The sequence below is a fragment of the Cyanistes caeruleus genome, chromosome 6, assembly GCF_971803275.1.
Source record: "Cyanistes caeruleus chromosome 6, bCyaCae1.hap1.1, whole genome shotgun sequence".
NCBI classification, from domain to species: Eukaryota; Metazoa; Chordata; class Aves; order Passeriformes; family Paridae; genus Cyanistes; species Cyanistes caeruleus.
Genome location: NC_141706.1, coordinates 9,296,434 through 9,314,928, shown reverse-complemented (window position 1 = coordinate 9,314,928; position 18,495 = coordinate 9,296,434). Strand labels below are relative to the sequence as shown.

Genomic DNA, 18,495 nt, shown 5'->3' with positions numbered 1-18,495 from the left:
TGGGAGGAGCAAAGTGTCCTGGAGCTGTGAGGCTTTTCCTGTCAAAAATCCATGATGGGGATGTTTTCCCTGGCTGTCCCAAGGGGAAGGAACAGTTTTGGAGTCTTTGCAGCCAGAGGCTGGGGATGCATCCCCTGAAAACCTGTTCAGGATTGTTCATCTGACTCTGCCTGTGCCTTCCAGGGACCCCTCCTGGAGTTCTGGATATTCCAGTGCTGTTTTTTAAAGAAGGAGTTCCAAACACAGTAAGTCAGTCATTCAGTCTGAGCTGTCAGAGTGGTGGGTTGTGAGGGGGAGGAAGGAGGGGTAGGGGATGGTATCAAAGACATTCCCAACTGGAAATGGGGCCATGCACTTCAGACCCATTTACATGGGCATTAAAGGGCTGGTCCCAGTGCTCCAAGCCCTGTGGTGGAGGTGAGCATGGGAAAAGGGGAAAATTACCAAAAAAAAAGTAGAGGGAATGATTTAGAATTCCTGGCCTTCCTTTTTTAACAGAAATTTATTTTGAGGCCCAAGCTTAAAAAACCTGGAGTGTGTGATTGTTCCCAAGTGTCACACTTCCAGACTAGGATCTGATGGGGTTATTCCAGAACCATGGAAGGGGTTTGGTTGGAAGGTACCTAAAAGCTCATCCCATTCCAACCCCCTGCCCCAGGTTGCTCCAAGCCTCGTCCAGCCTGGCCTTGGACACTTCCAGGGATGGGGCAGCCACAGCTGGGTAACAGGTAACAGATGATGTGTCTGACTCCATTTCCCTTCCCAGCTGGGCAGCAGATGAGTAGGAACACTGCACCAAAACCTGTTGGAATTCCAGCTTCCAGCTCCACATGGGGCACTACATCCAGCTATGAACACTCACCAGAACACTTTTGCCATGGACCAAGTCTTCCCCTGCAGCAGGAAGTCTCCCATCCCCATGGATTCCCCTCCCACTGACCCAGCGTGTTTTCCACCTCCTTTGTCCCAGACAGGAGACACTGGCTGCTCCTCTGGGCAAGGGAAAGGCTCCTGTGCTATTCCTAAAAACAGAACACTTGGAATTAGTGTCCTGGAAACACAGACCGGTCCTTCCAGGGTCTTTGCCAGCATCAAATGAAAATGACATCCTGCCCCAGTGCATTTCCAGCAGGACTGGACACTCCTGGCCAAGGTGACCAGTCCATGGAAGTTGCACCTGGGACAATCCAGGGGGATTTAAAGTTGCATTCTTTCAGATTCCGTTGTGCAAAAGCTCCAAATCTTTTTGGCACCTCTTGTTTAAATGTCTCCCTGCAGGAGGAGGTCAATCAGACTTTTTAATGACCAGATTCCAGAGGCAGGGAAAACCAACCAGCATTCCCTGAATATCTCTATCACTTCTATGTCCACCTGCAAGGAGTGGCTGAAGGACAGGAGCCAGCCCAGGACAGGCTCAGGGATGAGGCTTCCAACACAAATCATTCCAAGATGATTCCATGATGTCTCCCTGCATTAATTTTGCATTGTTTCCTCTCAAACAAATTTTCAATTTTTTTAAAAAACTTTTTTTAAAAAAAAATTTTTAAAGGAAAAAAAATATCTTAAATTATTTCAGGTTTAAAAAGGGGAGTTGTAAAGCCTACAAGAATAATTTCTACATCTATCAAATAATTGTTAATTGGAAATTCCTTCCCTCATTTCTTTCCTTTTTTAGCTTTCCTGGGAATCCTGGAATTGTGATCCCACAGTTTCTCCAAGAGCTCTTCTGGGATTACTGGAAGGTTTGCTGTGCCAGAGAGCCAAAGGGGGTTTAGAATACTGCATCCTCTGCATCTTTATCCCTTAATCAGGTTTCCCCAGAATGGCATTGTGGGAGAAGTTTGGAATTACTAGAAATGGATCAGGTACACATTTTTTTCTCCACTGTTTTTCAGCTGTTTCAATATTCTTGGCATTGCCCTCAAATGTGCTCAAGAAAATTCCTGTGAAAACATCAATCAGAGGAACATCCTGAAAAGGGTAAACCACCTCCAGCAGCAGCTGGAATGATCCCATTTCTGTTCTTACCTGGTCTCCAGGTGCTCGTGCCAGAGTTCCCACCAGCCATTGCCATTCCCAGACAAGAGCTATGGAAGACATTTGTGCTGTCCATGAGGGTGAGGAGGCAGTTTGGGATGTTCTTTGCTGTGGAATCAGACAACAGAGTGTAAATGATTTTTGTGTCTCCTTCCAAGCCAAACCAGCCCATGATTCCATGGTTATGATCAGCCCCTATCACAATTCCGTTCCAGAAACATCCTCCCACTAACCCAGAACTTTTCTTTTTCTGAACCACACTCGCGATATGCTGCCGAGTGTCCGGGGTCGCCTCATAATTCCTTGGGACACCTCAGGATTCCCTGGGATGCCTGGGACGTTTCAGCATTCCCGGGATGCCCCAGCATTCCCGGGATGCGGTTCCACGCCGGTCCCGGGCTGCAGTGCCGGGCGCTCCCCACGGGGCGGCAGCAGCGGGCGCTGCAGCCCGGGCCGGTCCCGGTGTCCCCGGGAGTGGCTGCGGCTTTAACCCGCCTGACGGGAAAAAACCCCACTGACCCCCTTTATTGCACCCTCAAAAGTGCAGGATCGCAGCACATCCTGAGCCGGAAGGGACACACAGAGAGCATCGAGTCCAAATCCTGACCCGGCCCAGGACATCCCAAGAATTGCCCCCTATGCCCGAGAGCCTTGTCCAGCCCCAAACTCTTCCCCCAAGACCCAGAAAACGCAGCGGGGCTGGGAGAGGGATGACGACGGAGGTTTTTTTACATATATCTCGTTACTCGATCGTTCTATAGAAGCGCTATGTATCCTACAATTAATCCTGGTAATCCTACAATTAATACGTCCCTTATATCATTGTTAGACGTCGCCTTCAGGGCGGTGGCTCCAGTGACCGAGGGAAGCCCCGCCTGACCCCCACTCCCATTCCCGCAGTCAGCCCAGGTTTCCTTCCCGGCTCCACCCCCGGATTCCCGCGGCAGTCTCAGGTGTCTCGTTCCATAAAGCAAATTATTCACAGCAACACCGAGCCAGCCCGAGCTGGTCCCTCCGAAGGGCACCGATCTCCTCCTCATTCTGACCCCAAACTGTGCATTCTCTCCTCTGCGCATTAATTCAGATTTTATCCCAAAATTTTCATTTTGGAATCCGCCCCAGAGCGATGCCTCGGGCCCCGCAGCTCCCGCTGCTGCATCCTTCCCTCTCTTGTTCCCCTTGACGGGACAGCGATCCCTGTGCCGGGACACCCACCCATCCCTGTGCCGGGACACCCACCCATCCCTGTGCCGGGACACCCACCCATCCCTGTGCCGGGACACCCATCCATCCCTGTGCCGGGACACCCATCCATCCCTGTGCCGGGACACCCACCCATCCCTGTACCGGGACACCCATCCATCCCTGTGCCGGGACACCGATCCATCCCTGTACCGGGACACCCACCCATCCCTGTGCCGGGACACCGATCCATCCCTGTGCCGGGACACCCATCCATCCCTGTGCCGGGACACCCACCCATCCCTGTGCCGGGACACCGATCCCCCGCGGCCCCCGTTCCCCGCTCGGGGCTGTCCCCGTTCCCCGCTCGGGGCTGTCCCCGTTCCCCGCTCGGGGCTGTCCCCGTTCCCTGCTCGGGGCTGTCCCCGTTCCCCGCTCACCTCCGAGCCCGGAGCAGCCGCCCCCGGTGCCCCCGGCCCGGCCCCGCTGCTCCCCGGGCTCCACCACGGCGCTCCGGAGTTTGGTCCCAGAAAAAAACCTCGGGTTTTATTTCTGAGCTCGGACTTGCGGGACTTGCCCGGACGCCCCTGGGGAGCCCCAGTGCGATGTGCGGAAAGCCGGAGCCCCGGCGGTGTCGGGCGGTGCTTGTGAAGCGCCTGGGGGGACCCGCCGAGCTCCCCAGCTGTGGGGGCTCCAGCGAGGGCAGGGGGCGCCGGGCTCCGGCCCTCTGGGCTTTATTCTCCAGCACCCCGGGAGCGATAGGGGGAATGAAGAGGGGAGGGAGAGGAGGGGCAGAAAAGAGGGAATAAGGGCAGGACGAAGGAGGGGTAGAGGGAGGTAGAGGATGGGAGCCCGAGGCCCCCGTGCCTCACCTGGGCCCCTCCGGAGGAGCCCGGGCCGAGCGCCGAACGAGCAGAGGAGGCTGGGGAGGCTCCCGGGGGTTTAAATCCCCTCGGTCCCGGGATGCGCCGGGAGCATCGCTTTGTCCTGCCCGGCATCACCTGTCCGTGCCTGCAGGGAGACGGGAACTGCAGCAGGAAGTCTCCCATCCCCATGGATTCCCCTCCCACTGACCCAGCGTGTTTTCCACCTCCTTTGTCCCAGACAGGAGACACTGGCTGCTCCTCTGGGCAAGGGAAAGGCTCCTGTGCTATTCCTAAAAACAGAACACTTGGAATTAGTGTCCTGGAAACACAGACCGGTCCTTCCAGGGTCTTTGCCAGCATCAAATGAAAATGACATCCTGCCCCAGTGCATTTCCAGCAGGACTGGACACTCCTGGCCAAGGTGACCAGTCCATGGAAGTTGCACCTGGGACAATCCAGGGGGATTTAAAGTTGCATTCTTTCAGACTCCGTTGTGCAAAAGCTCCAATTCTTTTTGGCACCTCTTGTTTAAATGTCTCCCTGCAGGAGGAGGTCAATCAGTCTTTTTAATGACCAGATTCCAGAGGCAGGGAAGACCAACCAGCATTCCCTGAACATCTCTATCACTTCTATGTCCACCTGCAAGGAGTGGCTGAAGGACAGGAGCCAGCCCAGGACAGGCTCAGGGATGAGGCTTCCAACACAAATCATTCCAAGATGATTCCATGATGTCTCCCTGCATTGATTTTGCATTGTTTCCTCTCAAAATTCAGATGATTTTTTTAAAGGAAAAAAAAAAAATCTTAAATTATTTCAGGAATAAAAAGGGGAGTTGTAAAACCTACAAGAATCATTCCTACATCCATCAAATAATTTTTAATTGGAAACTCCTTCCCTCATCTCTGTCCTTGTTTTGCTTTCCTGGAAATCCCTATGATCCCACAGTTTCTAGGTGTATTTCTCTCCCCCAAAAAGGGATGAAAACATCCTGATGCATTTGGGAAAAGAATTTTTTTTATTTGAAAGAATGACAAAAAGCCAAGAGATGGCCTTGGACAGCAGGGATGAACAGCCTCCCCACTCCCTCTCTCCAAAGCCTGTGCAGATGGGGCTGGGAATGCCGGAAGGAGCCGGGTGTGCCTCTAATTGCAGAGCGTGCCCTTAATCCCGGGCTAAGGCAGCTCAGCCGTGCGAGCCGGTCCCAGGCGGGGACAGGACAGGTCCCTGCACATCCCAGCACCCGGGGACATCGGTCCCCGGCCTGTTCCACACCCTCCAGCTCGGTGTCTCACCATTCCAGACTGCTGATCCCATTGCAGCAGCATCTCTCCCTCCTCTCCCATGGCCAGAATCTGCCCGCAGTGACGGGGTCCTGTGGCTAATTGGAGGCAAATGTGGCAGCCACGTCTGGCTGAGCAGCTCCCTGCAGGTGGCAGCGAGATGTGACCTACTTGTCACTGGAATCATCCCGCCTGCTCGGAGAGCCCTGAGCTCTTCTGACAGCTGGAGCCTGCTGACCCCTGCCATGTCCTGGGAGGAAGCAGCACCAGGGAAGATCTCGCATCCCAGAGCAGTGTGAGGGAGAAAGGAGCTGTCTGGGAAGCTCTGGGTAAGGGGCAGGAGGAAGCTCTGTCCTCTCCGTTGGGCCCTGGAGATACTCCCTTGAGAGTTTTTGCCTTCCAGAGCTGGATTTTTGTTTGCCTGTGCAGCTGGCACTCAGAGGCCTGCCTTGGGGAGGGCCCTGCTGCGTGCGTTCTGCGCAGGGCTTCGCATGGGTGCGAGGGCTGTGGATGGAGACAGCTAGAAAGGGACTCAGGAAATCTCCTCCTGCCTGAGCTAAGCATGGAGACATCACCAGGTGAAATCCTGTGCCTGGAACAGCAAGAATAGGGATGGCACTGAGGTGACTCCAGCTCTGGGCTACGTCGCTCCTTTTTCCTCGCTCTGCTGTGGTTTTTGGTCACTATCACAAGACACCTTTTTTCTGCCCTTCTTTTTCTTGAGCAGATAATGCCAAATACAACACTGTGAGGATTAATGGATTCCTCAGGCTCCAACCCTGCCCTTTGGGGAGGCAGATGCAGCTTTGGAGCCCTCTCCCCTGCCACAAGCAGTGTGACAGCAGCCTGCTGCCCCATTCCTCAGGGGAGTCTCCTGCCTCCTCCCTGCGTGTCCCCCGGCCGTGTCGCTGCGGCAGGTGCAGGAAGCAGTGTCTGCCTGCCCAGGCAGCATTTGGAGAGGGCAAAGGGCCTGTGAGTGCTGCTGCTGCATTAGCCAGGGTCTGCCTGCTGTGCAAAGCCTTATTAGAGAGCAAAAAAGGCTTTATTTCAGGCTGGAAATCATCAAGCCTGTTCAGGCAGATGTTTGTTTCCTCTGCTCCCTGGAATGATGTCATTATGGCTAGCAAAGTTCTGTGCTTCCCCAACCCTGGGCAACTGCTCCGGTACTTTGGTACTTTCTCAGGCTCCCCAGGCAGCACTCTATAAAATACAGGCAGTGTACAACTGGTTTCACAAGGAATTTCTGTTTGCCTACTTATTAAAGTGCTCCAAAGGGAATCTGAAGTTTGTATTCCATGATTCTTGAGAACAAATTACTGTTTATGTTGGCAGGTTTCCAAATAAGGAGAAAAAAAGAAAAAAAAATAAATTTCTGGGTCAAATTCTTGCCCTTAAGCTTTTGTACTTCTTACCTCTTGGATGAGTCCTGTGCTCTGACATCCAAGAGCTCCTCCCACAGAGCACCAACCCGAGCCTTTCTGGCCTTTGGGATCCTGAGGTGACATGGAAGGGAAGGATCACCTGCTTTTTTTTTTAAGTACCTCTGCATAAGACTTGCTTTAACCCTCACTGCTCTTCCTACTGCAGAGAAGAAGCCTGGAATTAGGGATTTTTTGGTAGCATTTGCTGCTTTCTGCTGGAAAGCAGGTAATCTTATTCTAGCTAGGGAAAAATGCAAGTTAAACTTTTTAACTTCACAAAAATGTCTGAGCCTAGGAAGGGGAAATGAATGCCTCTGTATCCCTAAATTTAGGTATATTTACACCAAAACCATTTTAAAATGCTTCAACTGCAACAGCCTTTTCCACATAAATGTCTTTAAATCTTTGTTGTTTTTTTTGGGGGTTTGTTGGTTTTTGTGGTTTTTTTTCTGTTAGAGGAACAGAATAAATAACAGCACCTCTGTATTTTAAAATTATGTTGTTAATAAAATCCTGGTACATTTACATAAATGACAACATTAATGTACAATTAAACAAAGCATTGTAATATTACAGCAACAAAAGAGGACCTACATATTTGTACAGATAGCTGGAGCAGCTACTTGAAAATACTTTCCAAAATAAAGCCTTCTGTGGCATTTCTCAGTGATAATTTTGACCCCTCTGTATGGCTTTCTGTAATAAATAGGGTTATTGGAGCTGGTGATGTTCAGCAGATGTGTACATAGAGCACAAAGGGAGTGTGCCCTGACCAACCTGTCTGTCAGCTGACTAAAAATCCTTATCCATGCATGCAATTTGCCTCTGTGTAAATCCTTTAGGAACAAGGCCATGTCAGATTTTGATGGATTTGCTGGGAGATGCTGGTGGTTCCTTCTCCTTCCCTATATCTAAAGTGTGTCTGTGTTGTGCTTTGGAGCTTGGGCCCAGCTGAGCCTCCTCCTTCCACTGTGTTTAAATACAATGGGAATAAATTGTTGAATTTCTAATGAGGAATAAATAGTTCTCCACTGAAAACTTGGTTTCCCCTTGTTCACCCATCTACAACAAATGGAAGCATCCTGGCAAATGGTATTTGGTGGGTGCTTAGCAAAACTCAGTGGGAATAGCTGGAGGTCTTTCCTTAATCCCAACCAGCTCCAGAGAGAGAACAAACCACTGAGCTGGACATTTCTGGGAGGCCAGGGAAGGCTTTTATTGCTGTTTTTGCAACTGGGCAGTTTTTTCAGCCCAGTGCTAAGCTCCTGCTACACCTGAGCCTTCTACAAAGTGTCTTTTGTGATGTCAGGTCTCACAGGTAGTGTTCAGAAACAGGCTTTTAAGGTGAAAATGACTGACTGACACTATCAGACCTTGACAGCAAAAGGGCAGACAGTCTTTTTCCTTCTCCTCACAACAGATCTAGATTAACAACTGGCACAGTGAAACTGTATTTAAAAACACTCAAACCCCCAACTCTCCCCTCCCTGCCCCAACTCAGCTCTTCATATTAAGCTTAAAGAGTGAGTAATTTCAGTGTTAGTATTAGCTTCTACTGAGCTTTGAACATACAAAACCGCTCTCTCAAGGTGCAAACAGTTTTGGGGGAAGTTTCTATCGGTCTGTTGTGATGTACAGATGCTGGTACTACTGAGGGGAAGTACTTTGTGTCCAGACAGATGGCTCGTGGGATGGGCTTTAGGATCAGGAAACTCCTTCCAGGCAGCCTTTTTACAGGGAAAACATCTGTGTGGATGAACTTAAGCCCACATATTAGTGCTGGGCTTAGTTCAATTGCCTCTCTCTGCACAGCCTGGTGCCGTGCTCATGGAAAGGGCAGCGCTCATCTCTGTGGTTCGGGTTCTCCCCCTGCACCCTCAGCTGAGGTTTGGGCTGTGGCAGTGTTGTTTGTGTGACAGTGTTGTTCCTGGGGCAGCAGCAGCAGCACAGAGAAGCCAGCTCCCCCTCCTTCAGCAGCAGGGGTGCCTGTTCCAGGGCACTTTCAGGAAGATGCAGAAGACAAACAGCCCCAGTGACGCTCCACCGCGGTTTGCCGGCGCCGGTCCTGCCTCACACCCTGGATGTGACGTACACGGAGTGCAGGCGGCCAGCCAGGGCTGCCTGCAGGTCCCTCAGAGGGTCCAGGCCCTGCACTTTGCTGTTCCTGCCGTAGATGAGCTGCTTGAACGAGTCCAGCTCCAGGAGGGAGCTCATGTGCTTGAGGAAGAAGCCCTCGCAGAAAGAGGCCAGTTCTGGTGCATTGTGAATCTGAGGAAGACAGCAGGATTATTAACCCCTTCTGTATGTCAGAGACCTAAATTACACCCCTGAGCCTCTCATTTCTAATGCTTTTTTTCCTTTTTGTCTCTTAGGAAACATTAAAAGACAGGAGTAACAGTGGGAAAGCACTGAAGGCAGGACTTTGCCTGATCATTCCTCCTGGTGCTTTTTGCAGGCCCAGGCGTGAGCAGGGAGGCATCCAGGCTTTATCCATTCCTTCCCCTGCTGGCCTGCTGTTGGCAGGGCTGCTGGCCTGCACTCCAGCTCCTTCCCTTCCCACAGCAGAGCAGCTGGCTGATGAGGTGGCTAAGGTACCTGTTTGGCTGAGCCACAACACACAACAACGCCGCTGTGCTGGCAGATGGTGAGCAGGGCTCGGGGCAATCAGGACACGGGTCACAGGACGGGAGCCTCATCCCTACAAGGAGGGGCTGAATGCAGGGGAACAGGGATGCTGCACTCCTGAACCACCACAAGGTGATTTCTGGCTGGGATCTGGATCCTTTTGCTTCAGGATCAGTTACGAGAACAACAGAACTCAAGTTCAATATTAAGCAGCTCTGTCCACACACAGCCTCTTCCTGGGAATTTAGTGCGAATAATAATTTAAGGAAAAGTACACATTGGCCAGTAGGGAATGCTGTTTCCCCTCTTTACCACTGCACACTGTTAAATTTTAGGTCTGAAAGAAACCAGCTCAATGTGAGAGAAATTGAGAAGCATCAGTGGGGCACTACACAGACAGTAAAAAAAAGAATAATATCCAGCCCTCTGTGCAGTTTTCTCCTTGTCTTTAAGGGATTTGATCTTGCAAAATTCCAGGAAGGGCAGAGTATTTCTCTGATTTAGGTTATCTGCTACAGAGGTGCATATCTGTCACACAACAGACTTTATGCTCCTTTTGGAGCTGAAAAGAATATTTTCTAGCAGCAGGGGTGCTAGGAAAGGGTTTATTCTGTAGTTGCTGTGCTGTGATCAATTGCCCCTGCTGCTCCCAGGATTTGAATCCCTCAGGATTTGCTGATGTTGCTGTATCAGCCTGCTAAGACAGTTCTCCCCTACTCTGCAGGGATCCCCCATCCATTTCATCCATGATTGCTTCAGACAAGAAAACACCAGGGCTCTGTGCGACTTTCCAGCCTGGAGCTGGGAATCATCTCCCTCGTGCTGGGGCTGGGGGGGAGGGTGTCCACATTGGCTTTTTAGTTACCACCAGGAGCACACTGGCTGCTCAGTGAGATTCTCAAACCAGAGGGTTGGATCTACCTTTGCATATTTATAGATGTTGACAGAGTTGTCCATGCTGATGGTCTGGGCACAGAGGATTTCACAGTGTCTCTGGAGGCCGTCCAGCTGGAACAGGCTGGCAGCCGACAGCAGCTATGGGGACAAGAGAGAGGCTATTTGAGATCATGAGGCTTGAAAGGCCTGGGCAAGGCAAACAGGACAGATAATTTCCTCTCTGAAGAGTCTCTGACTCCCTGTTTTAATGGCCAAGTCCTGATGAAGCAGCAAAAAGGCCGCTCCACGCTGAAGTGACAGACTGACGCATTTCCCCTCTTAGCAAGAGCACAAGCATATTTGCTCCCCACAAGCATATTTGCTCTCCTTTCTGTCACCACGACACAGAAACACCAAGCAGTGATGTTTTGAAACTTTTAAGCTCATTTCCAAGCGTTAAGTATGCTCCTGAATTGAATGGGAGCCTGCTGTTAGCTCCTGGATTTTGCCTTTCAACTCTGATTTATGCCCCAGCACACTTGGCAAGACTTGGAAGAAAAAGCTCTCTCACCTCTAAGATATCAGTGGTGGGAATTTCCATGGATTCTGTCCCTCCATAGTATAAATACTGCATCAGCATCTGGAATGGGAAGAAGGCCAGGCATGGAGTTATCACTGCAGTCATAAGGGGCCGTTGATGGCTGTGCTCTCCTTCCTGAGCAGATGGGAATCGTGTCCTGTGCCAACTCTCACCTCCACTGGTGGCTTTCTTTTCACTCCCTAGCATGGCAAATCTGCTGCTTTCTAACAGTGCTTTCTCTCTTGGGTCCTGAAAAGAGCCCTGCTGGGGACTTTGGGCTGAGGTGACAGCGTGTCTCTGAGCAACACCACTGTCCTTGTCTCGGATCCGGGCTGGCGAAGCCTGGCAGGCCGGTCACGCGCGGAGCTGCCAGCAAGCCCAGCATGAGTGTCCCGGGGACCTCCCAGCCACTTGCCTCCCCTGCTGGGCTTCTAATCAGCTTCCAGTCCCTCACCAGGCCCGGAGGAAAAGGCATTAATTGTTTGCAGGGAGAGCAAGAGGCAGCTCCTGCTCTTTGATCTGCATGTGCCCACCCCCAGCCCAAGCAGTGTCAGGGGAGGGAATGGATCTGGTGTGGGAACAGAAGTGTCCTGGGTGCTGTGTGGGGTTTGCAAGCTCTGCTTGCCATTCCTAACAGGGCTGGGAACAAAACTAAGCTGCTTCTAGTAAGACTGCCTTATTTGTGTAATAGAGTTAAGTGAAAGCAATGCCCTTCCCGGCAGAGTCCTGAGCAGGACACACATCTCCGGTGGCTCAACATTCTCCACCCTACCTGTGCCTGCCTCTCCTTAACCCATCTGACTGCATTTACCATCAAATTGTGACATACTTCACTGCTTCAGTTCTTTCTAATTTGTCTCTCTCTCTCCACTTAAGCACAAGTTTATCTTCAGAAACTTTTTGATGTACAAATGCTGTTAAGAAAGCTTGTTTCAATACTCAGTTACATGAGTCTTCTCTGTTGTGCCTTGAGCTGCAAAATTTGGAAGCCACCTAAATCCAACACAAAACTTGTACAGCCCCTTACAAGCAGAACAAAGATGTTCTTATGGTCAACTTACTTCCCTCTAGTGAGATAACAGCACTGCTGACCAACAGACCAGGTTTGTTTGCTTATAAAAAGAGGAAAAAAAAGCCTCAGCCTCAGCCCTTTAGTGAAACAGCTATACCACCTATTCTTCACTTCACATCCCCCCGTTCCTCCACTAAATATGGAAATGTCATAAAAGCACAGCACAGTTCTCAGTTCTGAGCCTTTCTTGACAGGGATACTACTGATTTCTGATCATCTGATTTGAATTAACAGGAAGCCTGGCAATGCACCTGCTATAAAGAAGTTACTTTTTGCTTAGCAAAGCATGAAAATGGTGCCGCAGAATGTATGAAAATGATGTGTTAAAAGTAAAACTACTTTTCAGTACAAGTCTAGCTTCTCCTGCTTTATGGATGAGTCAGATGCCTAGGAACAAAACAAGAATATAAACCGGAGGATTCTGTTTTAAGGCTAGAACTTTGGAAAAAGGGTATTTCAGAAAACTCCTGAAATTCAGATCTGTTGAAAGCTACTCCATTTCTACTTTCAATATTATCTAATTATGGAAATACTTATTATCTACTTATGATATAACTACTTGGGTTTGTCTTACCCTCCAAGTAGTTGAGAAGATGAAAAAGAATAAGGAAAAAGTGGAATCAAGTCCCATACCTTGAAAATGTTGTATTTCATATCGCTGATTTCAACAGTCTTGCTGCTGTGGCCATCGTGCTCTGTTTTATTGGTCATTAGTGTCTTGAACCTGGGAATGGTTTCAAACATATTTAATTTAAAAGATTTAATTTAACTGTATTAGTGGGTCACCCACTCCTCACAAAACAGCAAGAGGAAAACAAAGATCCCTCCTTGTTCTTTTCAAGTTGCAAATTGAAACATTTCCTTCCATTTAAAGACAATTAGTTCAGGGACAATTTAAAACTGCAAATTGCCTGGATCTGATCTAATCCCACCCTGTGATAGGTGGAAAACCTTGTTACTATGCCAAGAACAGAGAAAGAAACTGCTAACTGCAAGTACACCAGGCCAGTGTGAGATTCCTGGAAAGCTGGAGCAAGTGCAGCTCTCCCTGCAAACTCTGGGAGAAGGAATGGGAAGTCTGGGAATGATTGGAGATGTACACTCCAACTACCAGACATTTCAGGGATAACCATGGATGGATTAATTATGCCCCTGGTTAGTGACTCACCTGTTAGATGCAGTAACCAGGAGGACTTTGTGTGCATAAAAGAGCTTTCCTTCCACTAAGAAAGTTACATCAGACATTTCTTTATTGTTCAGAAAGTGAGGATCTGTTTGGTAAAGGGACAAAAAAAAAAGTTGACTTTTTTTCTAAACTGTGCATTCTTTCCAGAAAAAAAAAATCCAAACAAACAAATTAAAAAACCCAACAACCCAGAAGCAATCAAAAGAAGCTCACTGCTCAGGTGAGCACCTCACCCAGCCGAGCTGGCAGCGTCTTTCGGATTTCGGGAATGCTGGGAATGGGGCTGGTGCCGTAGCAGTGGGTGAAGATGGATGCGAGCTGTTGGTTGATGGAATCATTCTGTGAGGAGGATGGAACAGGGATCAGCAACTTGACATCAAGCAGGTTCCAAATGTGCTGTAAGGGCTCAACCTGGGGCTTACAGCAACTGTACCCTACAGGAGTAACTCCCCATAGAGGGTCAAGCTTTAAATTAAGGCAGAATTACAGTATCTGTGGAGTTATGGAGGTATACAGAGCTGTAGAGCTTCCCCCAGGTGTGTGTTTGAGGACTGTCTGGGGGCTGTTTATGAATTCAGATAAATGCTTCCAGGGCCATTCCATGCCGTAACTCCTAGGGACTTCGCCCAGCCATTCTCTTGTTCCTGCTGTGCACAACAACAAAATCCCAAAACTCTCAGCTCTGACAGAGTTATAAAACTCTGACTTACTTTGCTGGTTTTGAGGATGTCAAACATGAGCTGCAGCCCCTCGCTGACCAGCTCCTCGTTGTAATCCTCCTCTTTGATGGTGACAAACTCTCGCAGCAGGGTCTGCACCACGGAGTAGCGGGACTGGGAGAAGGTTGTCCGTAGGGACTCGATCCACACGTGGAGCTTCCAGGGCACTCCTGCAGCCACAGAAAAAAGGGACAGTGAAAGATGATTTCCTGAAGTGTCTGTGAGGAGGTTATCCTGCTCCTATTACTAACACTTGGCAGCACTGAAGTAGCTCTACCTGCATCCTAACAGCAGATAGATTTTTATCTTGATATTAAAGGTGACTGAACTGGGTCACTGATACATTAAGTGAAAAAGGATTGGCACCAGGATCATAAATTGGAAAAATTTCTGCTGATTTTTAAGGATCAGAGATTCCCTGTTTAGTTCTGAGCTTCATGGTTAGTCAGAACCACAAAATAAATCTGAAGTTGTAAGGGTACATAATGGCACACAGCTGAGGTGTGAGGTCTTTTCTCCTGGTTACACACAAGCTTCAAAGCTTTTCTCTCTTCTACCTTGAGATCAGATTTATTCCTTCACCTTGAACCACTGATAAACACTGAATTTTAGGTGTCAGTATCTGACAGGGAGAGATGCTCCTTGTTTTTAATACGTGGGAACAGAGGATCCAGCCAAGAGTAAGGGACATCCCAGAGCAGCAGGAATTTGAAAAAAAAAACCAAAAAACAAACTTGTGAGGAGCCTTTAAACACTTTTAAAATTTAGATTAGATAGCTTTGCAGCTGGGGTTGTAGCTCTTTTAAGTGACAGGGGCAGAAAAGGAAGGTTTTTATGTCTTATGTGCACAGTGCTCAGAAGGAAGGACTCACCCAGTGCCCTGAGCTCCATGGTGATGTCCACGTAGCCGTGCTCAGCACTGTAGTACATGGCCTCCTGCAGAGCCTTCATCCGTGTCTTGCACAGCCGCACCTGCCCCTCGCTGGAGCTGCCTTGGCTGGAGGTGTCACTCTCCACCCCCTCAGCCAAAATCTCCTCCAGGGACAGCACATCCCCCTTCACTTGCTGGGGCTGGGTCAGGAGCTTGCGCAGGACGTTCCTGAGCAGGGACGAGAGATTTCACTTACTAACAAATGAAACTGCAACGACTCAGACAGGACAATGGGGATTTGGGGTAAGGGATCCGGCTCAGTAAACAAAAATTTCCTTCCTAAAGACAGCTGGCACTGTGGAGCAGCACAGAAACCCCTTGTCCTTCCCTACCCCACATCCTAGGAACTGGTGCCCCACAGCAAGGGCTAAAACATGGCCTATACTCCTCACATGGTGGGTTTGTTTGGAATTTCACACAGCAGTTGCAATAAAGAGACTTTCTTGTTTGTGTCTTGTTTGGGGAGTTTGCATCACTGATGTCCCTCAGCCAGCTGGGGACAGCTGCTCCAGACATTCCCCAGGCCAGCAGGGCCACCCAGCACTCACTGTGCTGCTGCACTGCCACCAGCCGCTGCTCTCCTTGCACCCACACCACTCCCCGGGGCTAAACCCAGCTTATTTAAGGGCCCAGCTTTAGGATCACCCCAGTCTATCCTATGGCAGAACAAGCCCTGAATCTCGCTAAGGCTTTTTTTCTTGGGAAGACAGAGACTTCTGGAGGAGCTTGCAAGTACTGTCTTATTTCTGAACAACTACCCTGAAAACAGGGTTGGACAGCCAGGCTGGCTGGCTTAATGATTCACCTCTTGGCTGGCCATCCAAAAACCAGAGATGCAGACACCCAGGCTCTGCTATTATTTTTGCCACCTCAACCTGATTAGATTCCATCTCAGAACACGAACCAGGATCTCATAACCCTCATCTCATAACCTACTCTTAGGTGGGACTTGGTCTGCTGAGGTAGGGCCTAAAACCAGCTCACCCTCAGTGCCGCAAAGCCACACCAACAAGTGTAAGAATAAGAAATAGCAAAGACCTTTGTTCTTTGTTGTCAGGACAGTCTTAACCCCATCTACCGAACTGCACATGCAGGGGTTTGGGTCACAAAGTCACACAGGACACACAGCATCACCCAGAGTGCAAAACCCCCTGCTCTGATCAGGAGCAGTGTATTACCTGTGGCCATGTGCTGCTGAGTGGCTGAAGCAGTTCATGTCCTCGTGAAGTGACGATGACATCCCGTTGACTTCCAGCATGCTCAGGAGTGGATCAGCTCCCCTGCTGAGCAGCAAGCTGACCAACTCGTAATTCCCTGGGGAAAAAGGACAGGAACATCAGGATGGTTCCTCTTTGGAAGTGTAAAACACAGATTTAGCCACAGGCAGGACTCCCTGGCTCTGCTCCCATTAGATGGAGTAGGGAGGGGGGGCAGGAGATCCAGCACTGGGTGTCACTGGGAGGGGAGGAAGCCTTTTTTATCCCTTCCATAAAGCTTGGAGCAGAGCAAGCCAGCCACTCATCTTCATAAAAGCACAAAAATATTAGAGAAAGAAACAAAAGGGAAAAAAAATAAAACCACTTTGAGGTGAAAAGTGTTGACAAACAAGGCCAGCACAGACTCGTTCACAGAATGCCTAACTCCTGACAGCCTGCTAGAAGAAATGCAGAATTTTTACCTGCATTTAATAAACTAATAAACCAAATTTCTTTATATAACAGTTACTCTTCTCTGGGCTGAATGGAAACTTGTTCATTTTTCACATCTGGGTGTTGCTTAGGCCCACAGACACACCCAGACTAGACAGGGGCTGTTTATGTTCCTTGACAAGTGCTCTGCGAAGGAGTTGGTGCCATCAGCTCTGCTGTGGGGCTCTGGGGAGGAGTCAAGCATGGGACAAGTTGGAAAACAGATACTTGGGGCCCATCAGGCTGGTGGCAGGAAGAGATGGAGAGTGCTGAGGCCACAGGGAGCTCACCTGCAGCTGAGGCCAGCTGGAGGGGGGTCTCGGCATAGTTGTCCTCCCCAGTGTTCACAGCAGAGCCCTCCACGTGGGCACCAGCGTCCAGGAGCAGCTGCAAGGGGCACAGGAAAGACAGGGAGTTGGGAGAAGAGCAATTCAGAAGGACAAAACAGCCAGGGCTGGGTGTTAGAAAGGAGAACCAGTGGGTCCAAAGTGAGGAGGGCACGCACACAAAGGGCCCAACTGGAGAGCACCACCCTCCTTTTTTAATCTCCTTTATGGCCGTGGCTGTGCAATTGGAATCTCCCAGCTCCACAGGGCTCTGCAGTCACAGCAGGAAGTCCACCTTAGCTCCATGCTGTGCACAGGAAGCAGGGTTCCCCCAGGGAATTACCAGGCTGGTCATACCTTGTGGAGCCTGTGTAGGGATGCCTGGCAGCTGCAGGGATTTGTCACACAGAACCTGCTTTCACTGAGCTGCTGTGAGGGAAAGAGCCCCCTCTCAGATGAAAGGGAGAAGGTTATAGGGGGATGGGGATGTGTTTTAGCCAGGTGGGGCTGGCACAAGGCTCTGGAGCACCGAGAGCAGTGCTGGCAGAGGCAGGCAGGGAGGGTAAGCCCTGTATGTGTGTATCCACTAGGATATTTCACGCTTCCACGACTGTGGGCACTGCACTACACAAAAGGAGCTTTGACACACTTGGCTTCATCTCCTGGGAGAATCAAACTCGTATCTTACACATAAATTAAGACTGTCCAACCCCTGGAATACCAAAGGCTGCCCAGGCAGTTTGCCAGGTGGAATCTAATCTTTATACTTACGTACAAATGTACACAAACAAAAGATGAGTGTGTGCAGCCTCCATTTACTTACATCTTTTTTTTTTTTATTCCTTCCCCTTGAGCAGGAGGTAAATTAAATTCAACAGCAATTGACTGTCTGCTGTGATCATTTTTTCATTCCCCTAGAAGTTTGGGAAGCATTTCTGGGGCTCCACCCCATACTGCTGTCCCTTGTGATAATTCCACAGAAACAGGAGCAGAGAGGATGCCACAGACTCAAATCCCACAACAGCTTAAGTCTTGTTCATGCAGTTCTCAAGGATTATGAAAGAAGTTACAGATGATTTGCTGCCATTAGAGCAGAAATCAGCACACAATGGATTTTTGCACACGTAAATTTATAAACCAATTAATATCTACTGTTATAAAGCTCCTGATCAAAGAGCCAACCTGTAACCAGCCCACGTGAAGCACTAGTTTATTTAAAACCAAAGAAATTATTGTGCAGCACTGTTTTGGAAGCAGTGAGCTTTGGAGCACTACTGAAACCAAAGAAAAATATGGAAACACGCTGGGTTTTGTTACCAAAATTCCTTGTTTGGAATTATGTCACCAATTTTCATTCTCCTTGTTTTAAACAACATGCAGTTTTTTCATTTTTTTAGGAGGCTCAAGAAGCCCAAGAGCAAGGGCTCACAGCGCTGCATTTCAGTCCCCTGTGTCTCCTGGAAGGATTCCTGGCTGGAATCTTACCTGGACCACTGAGATGTGCCCGTGCAACACCGCAAAGGTGAGGGCAGTCCAGTGCCGGCTGTCGGGATGGACCGAGGGGTACCGTGGAGAGGCACTGGGCACCTGGAGAAGGGAAGCAGACACTCATTACCCACTGCAGCCTGTCTGCCTGCATGTCCTGCCTTGTACAGAACCACCTTCTTCCTCTGTGAGTGACAAGCCCAGGGAATGGGGACTTGGGC

General features: G+C 49.6%; 1 protein-coding gene across 1 annotated transcript in view; it reads right to left on the bottom strand.

The window, feature by feature from the left end:
• Positions 1-7,268: 7,268 nt before the first annotated feature.
• The window catches only part of ABTB2 (ankyrin repeat and BTB domain containing 2), a 112,058-nt gene continuing 100,831 nt past the window's right edge, over positions 7,269-18,495 (bottom strand). The window contains exons 7-17 of the mRNA XM_023928748.2: positions 18,275-18,376; positions 16,754-16,850; positions 15,954-16,089; positions 14,717-14,943; positions 13,836-14,014; positions 13,359-13,464; positions 13,108-13,210; positions 12,573-12,663; positions 10,859-10,927; positions 10,333-10,446; positions 7,269-9,054 (exon numbers count right to left, since the gene is read on the bottom strand). Coding sequence (XP_023784516.1) covers positions 8,857-9,054; positions 10,333-10,446; positions 10,859-10,927; positions 12,573-12,663; positions 13,108-13,210; positions 13,359-13,464; positions 13,836-14,014; positions 14,717-14,943; positions 15,954-16,089; positions 16,754-16,850; positions 18,275-18,376 — 1,422 coding nt within the window. The 3' untranslated portion in view covers positions 7,269-8,856. The remainder of the gene's footprint in view (positions 9,055-10,332; positions 10,447-10,858; positions 10,928-12,572; positions 12,664-13,107; positions 13,211-13,358; positions 13,465-13,835; positions 14,015-14,716; positions 14,944-15,953; positions 16,090-16,753; positions 16,851-18,274; positions 18,377-18,495) is intronic.